At 40.2% G+C, this 23502-nt stretch overlaps 1 protein-coding gene across 5 annotated transcripts in view; it reads right to left on the bottom strand.

The window, feature by feature from the left end:
- Nucleotides 1-665: 665 nt before the first annotated feature.
- atrnl1a (attractin-like 1a) overlaps nt 666-23502 on the bottom strand; it is a 266309-nt gene continuing 243472 nt past the window's right edge. For all 5 annotated transcript variants that reach the window (XM_047602954.1, XM_047602956.1, XM_047602955.1 and 2 more), the window contains 2 exons: nt 15302-15416; nt 666-2326 (listed from right to left, as the gene is read on the bottom strand). In XM_047602954.1, coding sequence (XP_047458910.1) covers nt 2205-2326; nt 15302-15416 — 237 coding nt within the window. In that variant the 3' untranslated portion in view covers nt 666-2204. The remainder of the gene's footprint in view (nt 2327-15301; nt 15417-23502) is intronic.

The raw sequence follows: 23502 nt of genomic DNA on the forward strand, positions 1-23502 counted from the left end.
CTGCAGTGATGTCTATGAGCTGCATGTGGCACCACCTTTGTTGACAACGCCCTGCCACGGTGCTTGAGTTTAAACACATGTCTGCACGATGGCAGGACAAACACAAGAGGAAAAACTGCTGCCCTTGTTTATGTCATTATTTTCACCTGTGTTTGACAGGATGCGAGATCTGCTTCAAGAACTGTCTGTCCTATTTACTAGGGGGGAGAAATTGTATTTAATGTACTTTCTTTATTTATTTCTTTTGTATTTATGTATTTCCTTGTTGCTTAGTGAGTGGAAAGAGTAGGCACACCTGTACAACAGCACCCCTCTCAATCTGATCACATCAGTCTGTTCTGACTGATGTGGTTACATGAGGCTCTTTTATTTGGATTATTTAAAAACAGTGGTATTCATGTAAGTGGTGTTGACTGTGATAATCATTAAATCGGACCTGTGATAACTAGGACATGGTGACATGCTAGCAGTTATTTTTCCACCCAGGATTCTGAGCAACTCACTGTGTAACACTATCAGCAGTGTTGGGTGGCAGAGTCTATCATGTCAGCTGAGGTCATCATCTGACCCCAGTGACATCCTGTGAACACCAATCAATGCAGTTCCACAACATCAGAGGTAACAGAGCACGCACATCAGACCCTGTTAAATGAAGACACGTCAAAATATATATATATTTTTTAATTGTACAGATTTTATGTTTGTATGGACAAAAACAGTGTGGTGAGCTGCCCTTTGTTAATCCAAGTCTCATCAACAATCTGGTGCAAAATTACACGACGACAAAATACCTGAAAGAAAACAGTCAGGCTCAATATGTTGACAACACAGGTGCATCAAGACATAACTTTACTGTGCATGTGCAGACGCTAAAAGTGAGTTTTTAAGATTAAAGGAAGGTTTAACACAATTGAGGACAACAAACATACACTTGCGTAACACTTGCATAAAATGTGTAATATGAACGAAGACGCCGCACACAAAAAAGGGAAAACTGCACAGACTTGTTCTATAAAATCAATTATTTAGACTTTGTTGAAAAAATCTGTAGTGCATTTGTAAAACCTGCTAAATTATTGTTTAACTGTGATTTGCATAATTAATAAATATTACATATTGAGATATGTTACATTAAAGTTAGTCACAAATAAACAGGCATGAAATGTTCTGGAGGTCTTGAGAAACAAAGATGTATACTGCAGCTTCACAGTTAAAACTGAAACATAACAGACTGAATGAAAACCGTCAGTAGTATGTGTTTGATGTACCGACCTTGATGTTACAGCCCAGAATAAACGATGATTAGTTGCATAATACAATCCCTCAGAGGGTCCTAATGTACCGGTAAAGCGTTTCACTTGTAGTGCATATACAGATGTGTATAAGGCCCACGGCTATAGATAATGGAGCCTTTCCATCACAGAGCACCTGAGCAGATATCAAAAGTCAACATAACTTCAAATGTCAATAAGGGAATAGCAAATCACATTAAAGACAATGGTTACATCCAACGATCTTCATAGCAAAATGCAGTTCTTCTTCAACATCACAACGACAGTAGACTAAAAATCCCCAGATGAAACTTTTTTCCACAAGCAAATCCTTGAAACAGACCAGCTCCCCCACTGATCTAGCTACAGCCATGTTATTTTATTTTTTCTTGTTTGTTTCTCCCCAACTTCGCTCCTGAGTCTGTGCAGGTTTGTAAATCAGGAGGACTTCGTGTCAGCTCAGTACGATTCACTGCAGCTCAAAGCCGTTTAGTTTGGTTTACCTGTGAAAAACATTTTTTTTCCCTCTGTCAATATGTCAGACTCCATGACAGGCTGACGGACAAGTATAGTGCTGGAGACACACGGCCACATGGCATGAGAATAGAAACACATTCTTGTTGTCAATCTGCATTTAGTTTCCATTTCCTGTTGTTGGCTCACCAGGACGAACATACGAAGAAATCTTCTGTTTGATCCAAGGAAGAAAGGGGCCGTTTTACTCCCATTTGGATGCCTGCACATCTCCACTCCCATCCATATCTGTCCTCCTTCTGAGCCACTTTAAGATCAAGGATCATCCAAACCCAATTTTCACAGGCTTTGCCTTTTGTTTACAACGTTCCACTGAATCGAAAGTCAATAAGAATATCTCCAGTGAAATCCTCCTGGGGCTACAATGGATGTGTTGTCACCTTGTTGACGGCATGTAGTTCATACACAGGTCCCTTGATGGTGCACGGTGTGTTTGCGGTGCTTCAGACCGAGACCTCTTTCTTTGAAGTCCATCACTCGCTGTTGTGACGTGTCTACAAGAGCACTTGCTATGGCAATACCTAGAATCCCAGAGAAAACACAGTTAACTGAGATGCACAGTAACATGCCGTTTAGAGGGAGGTGATACAGGTGTCAATGCAAGGAAGTGATATGGGTTAATTGAGGCTGATTAATCAGTCAACAGTCCAACCAGGCATTTAAGTAATTTTCTCGAGTTCACTTTACTGTATATGCGACAGAAATCAAAACCAACTTTCAGTCAACAAGCTAATTATAACAATCATTATTTCAACATTATTAATTACTTAATAATTAAGAGTTATGTCAGATGGTTATGGAAAAACTTCATTTAACCAGCAACCACATTCAAAAAGCATACAATGAACTGAGAAATATGGCAAACTTTTTTAATTTCAGGAAAACTGTGGGGTTCTGCAAGGTTCTGCTTTGGTGACCCTTTGATTTCATATTAACTGTATGTGCTCAGATAAGACAAAGCTAAATATAAGATATAGACTTTAATTAAAAATGTTAAATTAAGTCAGTACACTCCAATAATAGGTTACTGTATCTGCAAAATACAAAAACAAAATTGGAGGTGCAACAACTTTAAGAGTTGTCTTCACCAACAATGAAAAAAAACCCCCACTTAACCAGCTATGACATGCAAAAAGATATACGTTACAAAAAAAGACCAAAAAATAATTACAGGCCAATGGGGGGTTCTGCTTTGGTGACCTAAATAAAACACATAGATTTTGAAATAAATGACAGATGTTCAACCTATAATCTTCTAATTATTTTTCATATTTGTAGAATATTAAGCATTCTTGAAGGAACAAGTCCAGCAAGGATCTACCACAGACCCACTGTGCTGTTTTAATTTGTCATGACTTGTTTGTTATTGCAGTTGAACCTGCTGTGAATCTAATGTTTCTTTTTATAACGGTCTGTTATGTAAAGTAGAGGACTGATTTGAAAAGGCACTTTAAATGATAGCTCAATCATGTTTATATTGATCTGAGAATATCGAAGAACCATTTTGTCTATTCAGATGCTCCTTTATTCCTTGTGTGAATAAAGTGCTTTAAAACTATGTGTTTCTACTACAAAACAAAAAAACCCTAACCAACCACACAAACAAACAAAAAACATAATACTGAACTATTGCTGAGGGCCAAAACCATTTTGGTGGACATCGGTGTGAAAATCCTGAGCATGCGTGTGGCAGGTGGAGATGCATCATCATATCAGAAAAGGTTTTATCACTGTCTCTCTGGCCAGTATCGTCTGGCTAACGCCGAGGTCACTCATGCGCATCTTCTGCCATCCTGTCTCTTTCTCTTTCCTTTTCTCCAATGTCTCCCTCTCACCATCCAGCAGCATGTCACACTTCTCTCAAAACAACCGCCACATCTGACGTTTGACTCACCTTCCACAGCAGGGCTTAGAGAGATGGCAGGCATCAGATGCCTTGGAGCATTGTGTTACCTTGGCAGTTGGACTGTTGTTAATGTGGATTTAGAGCCATGGCAACTCTTGCAAGTTGCAGCTAGTCCCGTATTTCCCTCCTGACAACGCATGGTCATTACGACGAGAGCTCAATCTGCCGATATGCGGCAGCCAAATAAACAAAACAGGCCAACAGTGGAGGGAATCTGCTGCGCTCTTGGTATGATTTGGATGCAGGACGTTTTCAGCATTTCACACTCGAGTGATTCTTGGGATTTTTTTTATTTTCAGTGGGTGGAAAGGGGAAAGCCGATTACACAGCCACTCAGCGTGTGCCTGTGTGTGTACGTGACTCTGTAGGTTTGAGCTAGTAAGTTGTGCACCTGTGCACATGCCTTCGTTCTGAGATGGTGAGCCATACAGTCTGTCTGTTCGTCCATAATGACGAAGGGAAGGTGACTGGCCAGCAGCACCTGGTCTTTTTCTATGGCTCTTTTGTTGTCTCATTGGCAGTGGATTTCTAGGTGTGTTTGTTTTGGCTGCCATTCGCGCTAGATTTGGCTTTTTGAGTAGCTCCAGTAGTGCTAGTAGTGCTTGTTGTAGATTGTTTGTATATTTGAGGAGTAAACACATCTTTGAACTGCTAGGTTCAGTCGTTGCAGTCCCATTAACCCATTTCAGGACATTGTCTACTTGTTAATATAGTTGTTAAGGACATTTTGACCTGATTAAATAGGTCTGTAATATTAACACATGATAATAAATGTCTGAATGAATTAATTCATGTCAGCAAAGGTATTCTTGAGGCCGGGTGTTTTTTTAAGACATGATTTCACCAAAGAACAATACAAGCTGCAGCTTTCCAGTTCCTTTCTTTGGCCTGCCTTCATGGGGTCTGACATCAGAGTGTCATCTATAACGTACCACCAGAGGAAAAGTGATGCTCTCCTCCTTGTCTCTCTCCTGTGAAGGGGATGAAGAGCTTCTTCATAGGTAACATTAGGATCTCCTGAGGATCCATCTGGAACACGGCCTTACTGCAGTGATTACCTATTTATAGGAGGGATCTCAGTCTTTCAGACTTCCTGTGAAATCAGCTTATTGCTGAGTAGTAATTTGCAGGTGTATATATAACTTACAGAAATATTACATTCTAACAAATGATGTGATGGCTCAACATTATCTGCATGGCTATTTGTTTTGATATATTTTAAGTTAAACAAACGTAATTTTAATTGTGTTAAAATAATAACGCATTCGTCTTATAGAGCGGTTTATCATAGACACACAAAGTCGCTTTACATTGGACACATTACCCTGCTGGTGGTAAACAACCTCTCCAACCACCACCAAATATCACTCAACATCATACACCACTGGGTGGGTTAAATGTCTTGTTTCTGTCTTATTTATTTTCATTTCATTCTGCTCAGAATTGTTCATGCAAATTGTGACCTTAATTTTTTAGTACACTACTTCATTTATCTAAGTCAGAATAAATTTGAAGTTGTGCTAACTGAATACACCTCTATGTTGAGTTAAAGCAGAAACGTCTTTTGAAAATTCACGTACACTGAGTGGGAACTACTTTATTTATTTTCATTTAGACCAACGTGCTAAATTAAGTTATCAACTCACTATAATGTGCAACCATAACAAACTTATCTTATTGTGCAGAAAAATCATCTTTTAGAGTGTGTGCACATTAGGTCATGCTGTGCTAGTCCTACTACTTTTCTTTCTCTGCTGGTACTTTCTTGTCTATTAAATGCTATTGATGGTGCTGGATAATGAGGAACCAGACATAGGCCCCAAAAAAGGTTGAGAAGAACTTTCTTACTGGCTAAAGAAAAAAATAATACTTATTAATATAAGTTATTAATATCTGATTAAAAGACACAATAAAAAGTCACTTGAAATAAACTGCAGGTATAAAATCCCTCAGCCAAACAAGACAGTCAAACAGATAACTGAGAATTGACGAAAGATGAATAAAACAAATTTAGAAGAAAGAAGAGGATGATGGGCGTGACTAACTTCAGAGGCAACTGAAATCCAAGACAAACGCAACAGGAAAGTTACCAGTTATTTCATATCACTGAAATCAAACTATTAATCCGACTGAAATGGCCATGAATCCATTTTCATACGAACGCACCCATCAACACATCCTCAAACACCTGACCTCATACTGATCACCACCTCCAAATAGTGAGCAAAGACTGGAGAAGTTCAAGTAAACAAAGATTTAAGAAATTATGTTTCTTCAGTGACATCTGAATATTCCTCCATCAAAACAGCTTTCACCTTTGACAAATCACCGTCATAATTGTGTTGATTTTTCCAGGTGAACACTCGCGTCTCCATTTGCAAAATGAAATTGCTCAAAAGTAATCAAATTATGCTCCAGGTGAGCGCGAGTGCTCATTTGCTGCCGTGGCGACCGGGCACTTTAATGTGATTGTTTTGTCAGGTGAGTTGACGCATCATTAACCCCACGCATGCACCAACCCCCCTCACCTCCTCACAGACTAATGGGGTCATTAGCGAGAGACTAAATTCCCCGGGAAGACATATCGACACAGGTCTGATGTGGAAACCTGGAAAACATCTGCGATAGGAGGAGCCTACTCGCTAACCTGGTGACAAACCTCGCGAGTCAGGCCCTCAGAAAACATGAAAGACTGGCTTCTGAGTTGGCCCTCAATGAATGCACGAGGGACGGCAGCCCGCTCAGGAACCGGAGTGTGAGTAAACAGAAAAAAGAGCACAGCAGCGTCTGCTCCACGGAGCCAAAGAAAATCAAACACGTTGATATTCAAATATTCATGGATCTGTGAGGCACTGATTTTACTGGTTTAAAAGAGTCGCAAACATGACACACAACTACGCCCGCTTTGATGTACGCATGTAAGACTCAGGTTTGATCCTGACTAACTAGGATGGCTTTCATTAATAGGACATGACAGTGTTTGGTAGAGACATTCTTTACGCTTCTTATAAAAAGCTTTGGAAATGTATCCCAATTTAAATATGTATGAAACATATCCGGGACAACAAAATACGCAGAAGAACTGCATATCTACAAATGTTGAAAAAAAGGTGTGATGTATGTGTCTACATCATTATCACTGTGCTCCTCTGGATCCCTCTCTCCACTGTTCTTTTAAATGTGTTTGTGAAATTGAGGAAGTCAGTAAGACCTTGAGTAGTCGCTCTGTCAATCATTTTAATGACAGGTTGTTCATTTTAGGGCCACATAAATAAAGAGGAAATCAACAAGGAAGGTAAGGACAAGGAGTAGATGTTATCAACCCCTCCACACAGTGAATATGTGAGTGGCCTCCATGTAAATGTAAATGCCACTGAGTGTTTGACTAAAAGTCAACAAGCAGACGGATGAAGGAGTGGGGCTGACAGGCGAGGCCATCCCAGTGGGGTGGAGAGTTTCAAAGACTAAGGGGATCAAAGTATCGGAGATCCATTCCAGGTCAATGGAGCTGAGCTTCTGAGCTCTGGCCTCTGATTCCTGTCAAGCAGCTTTCCAGTCAGGCACCCAGAGGAGGAGAGTGGGACCCAAGGAGGATGGTGACAGGAGGTCAAGTCAGAGAGAGGAAGAAAAGGACAGTGGAGCTACAGCGATGCTTTCAGGCCAATAGTCACAGTCTGGTCTGAGAGAGGAATGGAATCTACTCATAAAGACGTCATGTGGAGAAATACCAGACAGCTTAGATTGGTAGGGGTTTAATCTTTGGTTATCTGAGTCAGGTCCAATATAGTCTAGCTTTGAAAAAGGTCCCAAAACTCAGAGGGATCCTCTTGGTTTTCATTTCTTGGAACTGTAAATATGCCAGACTTTGTATTTAGATGCTACTCTGCTAACATGTCACCAGTTTTTTTCCCAGGTTAAAAAAAAACTATAGAGTAGTAAAAGTATGCAGACTGAACCGTTCAGGAGTTCTTTCACACATTTTCTTTTGATAATTACAGAATTATCAAGGTTGATCAAGCAATATTCACACAACTGTGTCAGCAGACTTCTTCATCAGTTTATGAAGCTGTAGTAGGTGTAGCAGCTTTTTTACAATACAACTTGGACAAAGCACGATAGGCCAATGAGATTTACTTAATTAATCCGAGTGGTTTATTTCCATTATTTCCTCCTATCTGATTTGTCACAGCGGCCGCTTTTTTTGTCATCAGTGTCCTGTCCTGTGATAATGAAGTTGCCTCTGCTCTTAGGAAAAGATCCAAGCTTACAATGACACAGCAGAAGACTTAAACTGCTCTGTCAGGACAGAGAACCTGAGGAAGAGAGGGGGTGGAAAATAAATTCAGCATTATAGGAAGACGTAGACAACTTCTCTCACACCTCGCTCACTCTCGTCAACAATGATTGAATGAATAAATTAAGCCCTAACCCTAATTCTATAAAAACTTAAGTGTAGAAAAAAATCTTATTTAGCCATGTCTGACTCTAATCAGAATGATTGAACACAGATTGAAGGAATAATGCTCATGTAAACGTAGCCATCATCTCTTATGCTCAGTTAATTATGTAGTCTAACACATGACCCCAAGCAGGTTCATATTTTTCCTGTAGACATGGAGAAAGTGGAACAATAGGTAGTTAATGAAGTTATACAACAGAAAGGGAGAAGTCAGATAACAATAGAGATGATGGTGGATTATGTTTAGAGGAAACCGTGAGTGGATTAATGAATGCGGAACGACTGAGCTCCTCTGCCTCACTGCAGCGATATGCAAATCTAGTTTTGTGGGTGTGGAGGAGTCACCACAGACGCTTTTAACACCCACCACACACATTTAACAAGTCCTTCAATCACTTATCTCATCCTTGCATCTCCAACTTTCAACCTGTTCTCAGTCAAGTCTTTTAAGGAACTTGGATCCGTCTCTCCTATCAAGCCTCAACATTTTAATCCCTCCTTTCTCTCTCAATCTGTTTCTCTTTCTATTTTTACTCACAAAGATGTTCAACATCTCACAGTACCTTATTTTTCTTCCCCGTTTTCCCTCTCTCAGATATTCCCGGGTCTATATGCGGTGCTGAATAGGCAGATTAGCGCAGGGAAAGGTGGCTGTGAATACTGCTGCGCCTTGGTCTCTATAGACCCAATAACTACGATCCTGAAAAGAAAATGCAGCCCGCCGTTTCTCTTTCTCAATAACTCTGCCACAACTGAACTAAGGATAAGTGCATCCTGGTAAATCCATTAATGCCACGGACTGAGTCCCATTTTACACAAAGCAATGAAACGACTGCAGTTTCAAGAGGTAGAACATAGAGCTACGGTAAAACTGAAAGAGGATGGAAAGTGAGTTGGGCTATAGATATAGGATGGAAAAGTGGTGGATGGAGACAAAAATAAAATCTTTTTCCTATTTATTTTTTTAGCCAGTGTATTCCCCCCTCTATTTCACCCTGTCAGTCTTTTTCTCCTGCCCTGTCCATCATGTCAGGCCACTGCGACTTTAAATCAGTCAAACAGTCACCCAGTGGTCAAGCTGTCCCTCTCCTGTGAAAGATGCTCTTAGAGGCAGGCACCATGTGTGAGTTGTCCACTGCAATTTGGCTGACAACCGCTGTCAGGAAGTCGAACCACATCTGTTTACTTTTATGGACCAAAAATGAATTATTTTATCAGAGAAGTTGATCTGGCTTTAAGCAGAGGGATCTCTGTGTTCTTTTTAATCTTGTACATGTCACTGTCTTTCTGTCTCAGATGAGAGTGAAGCAAAAAGTCATACGAGAGCTCAGAGGTCTGGCCGTATTCTCATTACACACTTTCCAGCGGAGACACATAGAGAGGAAAGCTCTTTTTCTTTATTTATTTATTTAAAAAAAAGTCACAAATCTTTCATTTCCAGCACTGCAGTGCAATAACAGTATGCATGTATTGTAAAGGCACTGCCTGCTTTGTGGCAAAAGTTCAAACTGTTCGTTAAGATGTCCATTTGCATCAGAAATGTTTGTTTGAGATACACTGGAGCAGACTGTACTGAGGAATGGATCTATATTGCCAACTCATCGCATGCCCTAACTACCTAAATTGGATCCAGAGTATTTGCTGCTGGTATCTGCAGTCACAACCCAAAGTTCATAAACACGCACATGGATTGAAACTTAAATTAACTGAGAAATGGACTTCATCCAGGCCTACTCTCTGTATCAGGAGTTTCACAATCTGCATCACTTTGGAAAAGCAGTGGAAACCCAATCACATATAACTACCTACTGCTTCCCTGATTGACACTTAAAATAAGGGTGGCAGAATTGCTGAAAAAACATCACATTTTGGGGCAAAAGTAGTCATTTTGCAGTTCATGCCAGAAGTATGTACAGGTAGAGTACTATGGGCCTGTCCTTTATTTTAATTAAAATCAGATATGAACACATTAAGATGGCATTTAACAGGTGTGATCTCTGACCATATTTGGAGGTGGTCTCGGTTGCATGTGTCTGCATGTGTCCGCATGTGTCCGCATTCCCTTGGTAGTGTGAATGCAATGCGTCCAGAATCACATTAAAGACCACCTAACCTATACTCAACAGGAGTGCTCCTGTGTCAGGATTGGAGTTATAATCTGAGTTTATCTGAGCTGTATGCAGCTAATGCTTTGCAACTATGAAATCTATATTTGCTCGCTCTGCAAACTCTCAGCTGTAACTCTTGCATGGTGCATTAACTGACATCAAGGAAAAAACCATGCTATACAACCACAGCAACAATGTCAACACAGTAGAACTGCACATAAACATATGATGTTATCAATATTATGGTCTGCAGATAGATAGATAAATAGATTATTTTATTCATCCCCGAAGGGAAAAAAGGTATTATGTTCAGTAAATCTGCACTGTCAATAGTGTTTAATAGTACTTCATGTGTGTTGTAAGATAGGACAATGTAGCCCAGATAAAAAGAAAAGGCAGCATATGTCCGAAGCCTGATTGGTTCATTCTTGATGTGAAGACACATTGTCCACAGACTGATACAACTACCTTATAATTACATAACATATAATATATAGCTATAACCACCTTATAAATATCACAATAACAATGCCTCATTTTACTATCTCAATCAGAGAAGAGTAGTCTGATCAGAAGCAAGTTTTAGATTAAGAGGGGTGTTGTAAACCTCAGACCGTCTCTCTGACTCTGACTGAGCAGATGACCTCCTTAGAAGAAATACTGCACAACCACCAATGACAAGTCTTACTACAGCTCTGACTTAGGGGCTTTCCATTAACTTAGATAAAAAAACACACAGTAGCAGGGGAAAAGGCATTAAGGTCTGAGAGGCTCCATAGATATGACCGTGTCCTGTTAAAAGGGTAGTGGCATCAGGCACTAACTCAATATGTTCGCAAATGGGAGCAGAAGAAGAACGTGCTTTAATTCTTGGTCTGATAATGAAATCTGGCGTAAGACAGAGTGAGAGGGATGAAAAAGAGCAATGGGAATATGGGTTAATGTAGTCGCAGCTCAGAAACTGTAAATTATAAGGCTGGGTAGTCTTTTTCTCTTTCTCTCTCTCTGTCTCTTTCTCTCCATCTTCCATATAAAGGGTCAATTAATGGTAACACCTCGGGGGAGCAGAGCAAAGGAGGACAAGAAGAAAACAAAGAGCTGAAAGAGAAGGGAAGGCGAGCTAAAACAGGCATGCTCATCATGGATTCCTCTTGAAGTGTCCCCCATAGAGTGTGGGCGGAGCTAGCCTGCAGTGACTTCATGTTCATACGTGCTAACTTCAATAGTAGGGTGCTGTCTGACCCTATGTGAGACTCTCTCTGGGGAGCGCAGGGAGAGAGGACTGAGGGAGGCAAGTGAAGTGAGCGTATGATAGGTGGGCAATTTTTTTTTTAAAGCACTTTCATGTGCTGCTTGGTATTTTATCATGCGTGGTTATGCACTTGGGAGTACATCCTTGCTTGCGTTTGTAAGGTAGTTCTATGACGACTGATGCAACTTAAACTCACACACACACAACCTTTGGCTTCAGGCTTCAAACACTGAGAAATATCGCTGTTATTTCACTAATCTGATGTAGAAAAATAAAGAAAAACCTGAAAGTCCTCCATAGAACTGCCTGATTAGACAATCAAACTCACTATCATTCAAACTTCCTGGAAATAGGATTCCTGCTGGGATGAACTAGTCCAAAACATCAGTAGTGTATTATTAGTACTTTAATATATTGACAGTGTCATGGATCAGTGTAAATTTATTCATAATACTTAGACACAGATGTGTTTATGTGAAAAAGTCTCAACCCTTCATTATGTGCATCTGATGGGGTTGGAAATCTAACCCGACTCCTCAAGCCTAGGCAAACAATCCTTGCACTTTAAAGATTATTTATCACCTGCCTAGGTAAGTGGCCACAGGATGCATAAATGTCAGAAAATGGATGGATGGACTAATGAATGTGTTTTTTGCGATCTTGCATAAAGTAGACATTTGCTATACATGCTTTATTTCCTGACAATTTCTCGGACAGTTTGAGCCATTTACCACTCCTCCGTTTGTTCCTAATGCACTTGTGTTACCGTTAGCATCCCTAGGGTTTCTTTAAATATCGTGATTACCTCTGTGTGTAGAAAAGCTTCCATTTTCTCTGTTAAGCACTTGTTCTCACACACCTTTCATGCATCGCTCCTTCCCCTTTATTACACTACAGTGCCTGCTGCTGCCACGTTTTAAAGGCTTCAGCATGAAGCTGACACCTACTCCAGTTACACACAGTCCATTTCATGAAGACCAGACCTACCAACAGACTGCCTGGCAGCAGTCTCCTAAAGAGCTGTGGGCAAGAACAAAAATACAAAGTGAGGCCTCAGAGAGTAAATGTAGTTGGATCAGCCAGGAAAGTGTACTAGAGGTCGCCTGAGATGGAAGATGAGATGGAGAGATTGACCGGGTGCTGATGCTGCATGATGCCGCAGGCCTAGCTCGGGCCCGTGAGGAAGTGCTGCCGTCTTTTCAGTGATTTCCACAGCCGTTTGGTGGTCGGCTGGAGCGACTGGGGGATATCGCATGTCGTCCGTCCATAGCGCAACATGAGCTCAGGCAGTGGAAAGTCAGGATGTCTCACTGAGGGGAACAATTGATCCAACAGTGAGTGTTGGAGGGAAATCAGGCAGGCCTGACCACATCAGAGCGACTTTAAGGTGCCATATGTCAAGAGTTTTCTGAAAAATACATCATGCTGCTGCAGGAAACACGCCAACGCCAGAAGTGCGAATGCACTTGTATCACAATATAAAATTTGGAGTTTCAAACAGGTGATTTGAAGAAAATCTGTTCCTTCTCTTGGTCGGTTTTCTGCTTTTTATCTGGTGTGATCAGTTAAGTTGAATTTCTTACAAAACCTAATATAAAAAAAGCAAACGCAAAGCAGTTGACCCAAAAAGATTCAATCTCTCACACCAAGAGAAGTAGTTAGAAAACAGGAAAAGCTGTCAGTCTGAAGTCAGAATGAGTTCACTCGGAAATAACCTAATTTAAATGCCTCAATGTTCATTTAAATCCCAACAACAACACCACAGTGCTCCAGAATAGCAGACGGTGTTAGATCCAACATCAGATGTGGCTTTACTGACTCACTGATTGACTTATAAACTTTATGATATCTTGATTTTCTCTTGCTGAACTTTTCTCGTAACGGATTGTTTGTTGTAAAACTAAGAAAAATTAAATGACGGAAATGCTCTATAGACTCCAAGCTCAGAAAACTCTATGACCACAGACCACGGTAACCTGGTGTTTCTTTCAGGTTGAATTAACAGCATCTTTGCCACGACTGACGGCACTTAATCTTTGAGCCTTCTATAACATCTACAACATTGAGCTACAGCCAAGAATCCTCATCTTATGACACTTCTGATGATGCCTTAGACTCCAACATATTTTAGTGTGTTTCCTTGGCTTTTGTTGCAAATGCCTCAGCCTGCTCTACATGAAGCTGATGGGGATGTTACCACAAGGCACATGAGGAACACAGCTCGCTACATCTGGAGTCTTGTTGGATGTCGTTAAGCTGCTGAAAACAGTCCAGCTTATTAAAAAGATCACAAACTGTTTATGTGAACCTAAAATAATGAAGATGTGGGATTTCATGGTTCAGAGGCAGCTGACGGTTTACAACAACAGCAACAATCAAGTCAGAGTAGAGAAACAACCAGTTAGAGAGTTGGTATTCATTCAACTTAATCATAAAAAGTCACGGTGGCCGTGCCTGGAGTCTGACAGTTGGATATAAATACTGTCTGCTGATACTGCAGCTGGTCATTATGCACAACCTGCGTTTTTCAAAATGACTGGCACAAATTATGACTATGGCAGCAATTCTTTCCCCCCATTGAGAGCGTAATATTGTCAAAAACCCTACCAGACAATACATGGCAAGAAAATAAGAGAGAAACCGCTGAAGTAGTTTCAGGCTTCAGAGTCTTGCTGCTGTCTGAAGCTTGAAACACACTGTTCCTTTAACCAATCACATTTTTAAGTTTGTATTCTTAGACCTTCCCTGCGGTCCATGGTAGCGTCAGACTTTTCACGTCCTCTGATTGGAGGGTCGGAAAGATGCTCTGCTTAAGGCAAGCTAGCGGTTGCAAGCTGCACAAGCAAATCACTGCCGTTAACGCTTTGCTATGTTTTGAACCTACGATGGCTGAAGGAGGAGACACAATGGGTTTGGTTGCAGATCTTCTTAGAGATCCATTTTCACAGCTGACTATGAAAGAAAAGATATAATGATATTGTGAGGTAGGGCCGTCTAATCCTGGAGCTAGCTAGCCTGACCTAGCCTGGAGAGGTAGTCAGCAACTATGAGCACAAAGCTAGGGTGACAGGCTCAGAGGAGAACTCTACATTGTTTCTTCCGGTGAGTAAAATGAACTATATTAACATTTTTTTTTGTATATTTTACTGGGTTGACATCAATGTTTCTGCTATATTTGACATAGATGTAGCACATCTGCAGTGAGTGAGAGGAGACTTTTTGAATTGATCTAAGTGATTTTCTAGCTTTAACTCGCTATATGAGATACCTGTCTGCGATGCAACATCCTATTTTATTGTGTGTCCGTATGGTGGATGGTTTTTATAGCGGGGGCATCACAACAATAATATTAAGAGGCGTTTTGAATAAGGCTGCAGGGCAGCCTATGAAGGCCTAGGTGGAAATGCACGCCCTATCACTGCTTGCTAGTTATCACACAAATAAATTGTGTAGTTCTTTTTAAATCCAGTCAGATTTCAGGCTTGACAGTGCTCTCAGAGTTGTAGCTTCTGTCATATTTTGCATTTTCCTCACACATGGACTAATCATGTTGTGCAGTCCTGTGAGATTTTTCCTGTGATACCATAGAGAAATTTAATATGAGAGAATGAGGGGTATTATATCTTTCATATATAAATAACAATTCATATCTTTCAAATCAAGATCAGTTTGAGATAGAAAATTGCTGTTCAACCCCTGTATTGACGACTCTGACATCACGCATTCCTCCATTCTATGATATATTGTTTGTGTATTGTGTGGCCATCGTACCGGACTGTCCAGGCGGAGGTATTCCAGACGGGACTCTTGGGAGGTACAGTAGCACAGTGAGAACACCCGCTCTGCTCCCCCAGCATGGCTCCATGGCTATGGGTTTCGGCACCGCCTACACACACACAGACACAACAAGCATCAACACAGGTACACAACAAGGATACACTGTAAATGAAATTGGCATAAATATTGTTAAAGCAAACATAGAACAGAATATGTCCAGCATTTAATAGCAGGTCATGGACAACATCGTTGCTGACGCCACTGGGAGCAGTTTTATAAATATTAGAAGTCACACAACACTTGTGTTTAGTTAACGGAGGAGCTAGCCAGGCTGTCTGAAGGATGTAGCAGACACCCAGAATTCAAGCTGTGCCGCCTCCCCTAGGAGCGAAGCTCCCAGTTGGGGGAAGGAGGCCGATTGGCAGCATGTGGAGTTCCACCTGCTGTGCACCTGATATCCAGGTAAATGTACAGATACACACATTTAGACATCAGGTGTAATACTGTTACTCAGCAGTCCCCGAATCCAGTCACCGAGCTTCCTCTGGATGAATAATTCTCTGCTCACATTAGATTATATCTGTATGTTTTTAACCTCCTAACACACCAACACAAAAGTCTTTAACCTCTGATGAAGAGAAAACTCATTGATTAACTTGGGTCTGTGTTTGTTTTGTATGTTCAGTCTCTCTGGGAATCACTATAAATATATTGTGTCTTACTGTCTGTGTAATAATATCTCATGTCTGGGATTGTGTTTCCTTTCATCTGAATACACAAGGAGAAGAGTCACAGAGATATTGATCCAGTCGGTCCTTTCTGCCATACCGTACCACAAAGGTCACAGAGATAGACCCTGTTCAGTACTGTGGTCTGTGGGGAAATGAGATGAGCACAGTTTACATGTTTTTCATCCTATGCTGTTCTATTAACACATCATTGTTGTTTTTTACTTCACTTACAAATTTCTCACCAGAGGTGCCAGGTTGGAAGTTTTACAGCTAATTGGGAAGCTTTGAATTTTATATTCTGAGTAAAAATAGTTGGGGTGAGAACAAAATTAGGGCTGATTTGGGATCACGTTGGTGTTTTTTTATAGTCCCAAAAGGAATGTATTCTTCCCAAGGCATCTTCTAAAGAGAGAAGTTCCATCTGTGTACTACACCTGTACTACACCTGTACTACTACTACTACTACTACTACTACTACTACAGTGAACTACATGACCACATCAGATGGCTTCATAGTAGCCATATGTGGGTAGTTGTGGTTGGTTTTGTACAGTTTGTTGCTGCAATGATATACCTGGAATTTTTTTTGTGTTTGCTTCTGACAGGCTACACTAGTATTGTAACACACACTAGTATGTGATGTGATTGGTTAAAGCTCAATATTGATCTAATGTTTTAGGCGGTTCTGTGTGCAGTTGTTTAAAAGGTTTCGAGCTGGATCAGGTAACACTATCTCTCTGTTCTAATTGTTCCTCCTGACTCTATCCAAGTCACAGCAGAGACAAGCAAATGAGTTATTGATCACTCTGAAACAGCCTTACAAGGGCAAGGCCTGTTTTACCATTTGTGACTTTTTACAATACCCCTATTTTATAGACACTGTGGCTAACCTGGACATGAATACAACACACCCACAGGTAATATGTATACCTGTTGTGACATAATGCTGCTTTTTAACAAGAGCATGTCCAAACTGCTTCAACCGTAAACTAACCGCCTACAAATATGGCCGTAATAACCTCAGACAGGGCTCCTGAAGATATGTTGCCTGTTAGGGCCACCCACTGGAATGTAATGAAAACAGTGAATGCAATTAGTTGGCAACAATTAGGATAATTGCTTTTTGTTGTTTGCTAATATGCTTAATGGCAAATTGTCTAAACATTTTTTATATGTTTTTTTTTTTTTTTTAAATATAAACTAATACTATGTATATTTTATGTATATGTAGAATATATGTTCAAATACTTAAGGGATCATTTAGTTTTAAATAAATAGTTGTATGGAGTGATAATGAAGGGTTTGGAAGTTGCTTTGTTGTACCTCTGTGTCTATCTTAATTAAATGAAACACAGAACCCGTTAGCTAACGTCTCCATCTTCACAACGGAAGGGCTCAACGTAAACTAGACTTGGAGTGCGCCAAGACACAAACATTGAGGATGGAGTTTTTGACAGGTTTACTGTTGACCTAACAAACAGGGACAAGACTGCAGGTAGTAAAGTGCTGTCTTTCCATATTCATTAATCATTTTTTTGTTTTTATTGACTTACTTCCCAGTCCTGCAAGTATTGCTTTCTCACACAGAAGTTACAGGAAGGGGGTTGTGGAGAACTGCCGAAGACAGGGTTTAGCAAGTTTCGTGGTTTAAGTATCAGCCGGCCTTTTCAATATTTAACCAAGACTATGCTTATTGCCTAACCACTCATAAGTAAAGCTAGATGTGGGTGATTTTGGAAAAATGTCTTTTACCTTCAATTGTCTTTTAAGTTCTCTTTATTTTTGCATTTTACTTTCTTTATTATAGTCACTTTTTCATGATTGCCTTTACCTTGTATCTGTGTAATAAGATAAAAATAGTTTAATTTAAATAAACAGACAGAATTAATAACATGACTTCATAAGAAAAAAAATCTGAAATATCCAAACTCACAAAATGCCAAAATGAGTCCAGCAATGTGGTTGAAAGAGGCAGCTCGGAGCACGACTGTCAAAGTGCATAAATATAAAACAGGTCGCTGTGGGAAAACACCATCTGTGCTCAATAATAGTACATAAAGCCTTTAAATGACTTGGTAATATTTCATTACCAAGGGTGACCTTCGGTTCTGAGGAATGAAAGTGGGACTGATTTTAACGGGATGAAACAATCACATAGCAAAGAATACTGTACGTTCAGCAGACTCAGATGGGCACAGGAATTAGCAGACAACGCAGTAAACTCCGTGGTTAATAACTTAACACAGTGCTTGGCCCACCACTGTATGAACATAGAGAGGACACACACACACACACAAAAAAACACACATACATGCATACAGACACACGTAAACATCCCCTCCAGCACTAATAGGTTTAAGTGCTGGAGCGTACGCCATAATTAGAGGCTGGAGGCTCCTCTGTTTGTTTAGTGTTTTCAGAGTGTCAGGAAATGATGAATTCCCCACTAACTAGAATCCCACACACACACTTAACTGACTCCGTAACTAGGACTTCCTATTAGCAAACACTCTTTCTCCTGATTGAGATAACACAATGAGTCACTGCTCCGTTTAGGGGCGAACAAAACAGGAATGAGGGAAATGAACAACAGGTGTTTGTTAGTTCCGACAATTACGAACGAGTTCTCTTGTAAAATCCACTCTGACACACAGATTTCAGTCATTAACAAACTGCAACAGCTAATGCTCATTTACTTCTTTGCTTAACTTCGTGGAGGCTTATGCTTTAAATCATTGCAGAGCTGTCCTTGTGTGTGTTTGTATAGTTATAACCCACTAGTTCTCTTGATCATAGGTGCACAAGCAACCATGTTTAAATTAGGTTGTGTTTACGAGACACTATTTCCTCCTGGAAATAACTTGGTTGAGTAAAAAATCGTTAGAAACAGTCAAGTAACGGTCACGTGAGTGAGGGGTTGTAAGGAGTTGATACAATAAACTTTAGGTAATAGAAACTGACTTTTGTTCAATCATGTATATATTTTATTGAAGTGCATCCTTAAATATGCCTTAAACTTCCTTTTCAATGGTACTTGAGGTGCTTAATCGACTTTCAGCTCATTTTTCAGAGGAGTGTAAATTTAGCTAAAATGAAAACAAATCAAGCACATTTTCAGTTTATAGCAAGTAATTCATTATTTTTTTGTGTATAGTCTCTCCATTGGTATCTCAGTATAGATCTCGGTATAGATCCATTGGGCCGATCAAATCCTTTGGCCAGTCAGAGGTGATGGACAGAATAGTAGCAGCGAGTTAGTCATATACATCATCTAAGTGCCGTGGAGTTGAATTAGTTTACAACAAAATGGATCTCATTGGTGGCAAATCTACCCAAGTGGGTGTCAGGACCCATTGGTGTTGTGTGTCCTTGTGTTCCTGTCACTTCCTGTTGTATTTTGAAGTCTGTGTTTCTCTTAGCGTTCTATGTAGCGGTCCAGCTTTTTCCCCAGCGAGATTCCGTGTGTAGGACCTGATTTCTGTTTTTCTTCTGAGACTGCCCAGTGATTTTTGTACCTCTGCCCGATTTCCTGCCTGCCTGGTTTCTGATCTTGTTTTGAATAAACTGACTGTGTTTCCGCCTGAAACCTGAATCTGTGAGTCCAAACCTCTTGGTGCTGTTTGCAAGTGATCGGAAAATGGAGCAAGCAATGGACAGGTGGTTTGGTGTGATGGCTGCAGTAATGCGGGTGCATAAAAAGGGGCCGAGCTGTTAGGCAAAGCTTTACATTTACAAGTCGATTTTTGTTCTAACCCTCACCTATGATGACGAACTGTGGGTGGTGATTGAAAGGATACCATCACAGTTACAGTACAAGTGGCTAAAACAAAGCTCCTCTGATGGGTGTCTGGGCTCAGCCTTAGAGACAGGATGAGGAGCTAAGAGTAGAACGCTGCTCCTTTGACTCGAAAGGAACTGAGTGGTTCGGTCAACTGGTACAAATACCTCCCGGGCATTAAGGTTAAGGGAGGGAGGAGACCTTGCTGCAGGGCTTATATATCCTGTCTGTTGAGGGAATGCCTCGGGATCCCCCAGGAAGAACTGGAATGTGTTGCTGGGGAGAGGGACGTCTGGAGTTCCTAACTTAGCCCTGAATATTTAAAGCTCCCAGAATCATGTTGTAGAGCCGTGACCAAAGTGCTCACCTTACTATATCAATAAAAACAGCTGGTAACTTTTATTTTATCAATATTATAAGATGAGTAGTGTTAGTGAGACAGACTACTGCCTTGGACCTACATAGGCCCAGAAACAGAGAAGATGCACACAGTGATCAGCTGTTACTGGTACGAACACATCCATGACCAAGCCCAATAACAAGCTGCTTTATAGAATGATCTGTGCACACAGTGACCTCACCTGTTTCTGTGTTTGTGGAAGCTTGCATCTGTTAAGTGTGTGCCAGAGATAGACAGTAAATGACGAAGTTTAACCAGCATGTTGGTGAACACTGTAAGGGCTTTCTCTGGCTCCTGTCCCAAACTAATCAAGGTAAGTGGGTAAAGAGAAGGGTAAGAATGAACCGACGTAGAGGAGTGGGTAAGGTTAGAAAGGAGAGTCATGTAGGCAGAGTCCAGGTAGCCTTTTAAGGCAGTGGTAAAATCCTGCTGAGCTGTCTGTCCGCGATAAAAGCTGACAGCATCTGAGCTCAGCTGAAGAGAACAGAGGCTCTGACCTGGCAGAGAGAGAGGGAGAGATCAGGGTCTCTCATTTTATTTATATTTTAAATATGAAATGTTGCTTAAGCCCAGACAGCAGCTTTTGCTGACTGTGTGCAATGCTGAAATTGGCTACTTGGCAATAGTGAGCAATTTAAGGCCTCCATTCTGTAAGGAATTACTGGAAATAATCCAGAAATATTGCAGTTTTGAGCCTTTGGAGCTCTGGTACCATCTTTGGTAAGAGCCGGAGCTGTGAGAGAGTTTTTTTTTCTCTTTTTTTTTGTTAATGTGTTTGACAAAATCATTTAGTACATGTAGAATGGTTTTCCACAATAAAGGTTAAGGCCAGACTTTCAAAGCAGCAATGTCAAATAAACAGATCACAGTGATGAAGACGCAGTGCTGTGTGGAACAGACACATTCAGGTGTGTTTATCTCAACGAGTTTGGTGTGTTCACACAAAATGCTCAGTGTGTCCAGTGTAGAATAAAGTGTGACAGTTTGCTCTTTTCTATTAACCCTCATAAATAGTTTAAAACAGTTAGTGACCCTTAATAGGTGTTACCAATAAAAGGGTCACAAGTGTCCTCTTCAAAAGTGCCCTGAAAACAGCATACATTAATATTTTTTTTCTTCCTACTTCAGAAGTTTGATTCATTTCTGCCTTTGAAACCCTTTATATGCCAGTGTTCAAAATTTTTTTTTTAAAAAAAGGTTTTCAATAACCGGACATGCCAATGATTAGGATTTTTGTTTTTACTTTTTTGTAGTGCCTGATTTACAAAAATGTTACATTGTTACCATTAATATATGTTACCATATATTACATTTTAATCTACTTTATGTTTGTTTTACATAAATATTTTAATCCACTTCAGCATTAATCACAAATAGCAAACATTTGATTAACTTCTGACTTCCTGGTGTAACACATTACAGGTTACATAGTGTAAAAATCAAGTGTTTTGGAATTTGAGTTTGAAATTGAAAAATTTCTAAAAGAAATACACATCTTTGGCAGATATAATTAACAAAAAGCATAACTAATCCTAAATAAATCCAAAAATAAATAAATAAAATCAGGGTAAAGGGGATAATTAGATTTAACTAAAGCTAAACCCTTCCTCACTTCTGACCATGAAATATATAAGGACAGCTTTACTTTTAGACCATTTTAAAAAGCTGAATTGCTTCATAAACACAAAAATCAATATAATTTATGAGTAAACATATGAATAAAAAAAACTAATGGTGGGTTAATAAAAGCTGCTACAGAGCTCAACATTCAGGTGAATAGTCCAGAAACAGCAGCATGTGACACATTGGGCAAATCAGTTCCAGAGTGTTGGAACTAAAAGAGCAAAGGTGCCATCATCTGATGCCTTGCAGGTGGAGCGGGGGATCGATAGTTTGATCTAAGATACAGTACCTTCTGTGCAGGACCTTGGAGTTTAATCTGAATTTTATGTGAAGTCGGTGCAAGTCGCATTAAAAGGTGATGTGGAACCAGCAGCTAGTTCTTAATAATGATCTCATGTTTGTCTAGAATGTGTTCTCCTATTACCCATCTTGTTTTTCTCACACTGCAGAGTTAAACGATTCGTCTGCCATCAGTACACACACTGATACGTGGTTTCTTCACGTGTGTCTGATCACACCTGTCTGTGCACAGATGGAGTTGATTTGGCCAAGCAGTATTAACCTGATGTACCCAGTTACACAGTGTTCTCATCATGTGCGTTAAAGTGTAAAACTACATATGTCTTATTCTTTATCTTGTTGGTCCTATTTGCAGCGACATGCTTTTCTTGTGCATGAAACTGGCACTGGCTAGAAAATTCCCTTCAACTGACTCAATTTAATTGTTTCTTTTCTTTAGACGAGGTCACTGCATGTTGCATGTTCTGTCGAGTCCATTTCTTCTTTTCTTCTTTCATTTATCAAAAATAACACCAGAGAAAACATTCTGAGACATTTCAGGAGAAGCGAGGTCATTGAACAAAAGAATCAGCCTCCCCTCCCTCCCGCTTTCATCTTCTCTCCTCACAGCTTCCTTCCTCATCTTTCCCCTCCATCACTTTTGTTTTTTTTTTTTTTTTGTTTTTTTATCCACACCTCCTCTCTTGTACTCGCTTCAAACAAACAGTAGTTCCAACAGTCGTTTTTATTTCTGTTCCTGGATGAACAAAGTGGTCAATTGAGCAGTGTTTCTAGGTGTTGGGCACCGACAGCAGCATGATAAATAAATTGTCTGAGGCCTGAGGAAATTGTGCCAAATTTTATCTTCCTCTGGATAGCAGCTTTTTTCTTCTAAAGCTGTGTTCTCTAACAGCTTTCACAGAATGTCTGCAGTGGGGTGAAATCACAGTTGTGGTAAATTGCAAATACCTAATCCAATCACCCAAATAAGAAAGAAAGTAACCGGCAGACAGCAAGCACAACAACACAATCTACTTAGAGAAGAAGAGAAGCTGCTGTTTTAAATGTTTGAAATGCAGATGCCACTGAGGCAAAGCAGACAAGCGCACAAAAATATTACAGTGCTTTCAAGATGTTCATTTGAGAGCAGATCAAGAGTAAAAATAAAACAGCTGAAATGTGCACAATGAAAATTCAGAACACAGACTGCCTGAAGATGGACAAAGGAACTGCTACTAAAAACTGAAGCCTTAGCAAGTAGAGCTCCCCCTGGTGTCTGGCTGCATTATTGGTGACAAGCTCCACCTCCTCCATATTAGTGAATGGGACTTGGGCCAAATGAAAACACTAAAATACACATCAAATATTGTTTCTTTTCAAGGAT

The sequence above is a fragment of the Mugil cephalus genome, chromosome 13 (assembly GCF_022458985.1).
Source record: "Mugil cephalus isolate CIBA_MC_2020 chromosome 13, CIBA_Mcephalus_1.1, whole genome shotgun sequence".
NCBI classification, from domain to species: Eukaryota; Metazoa; Chordata; class Actinopteri; order Mugiliformes; family Mugilidae; genus Mugil; species Mugil cephalus.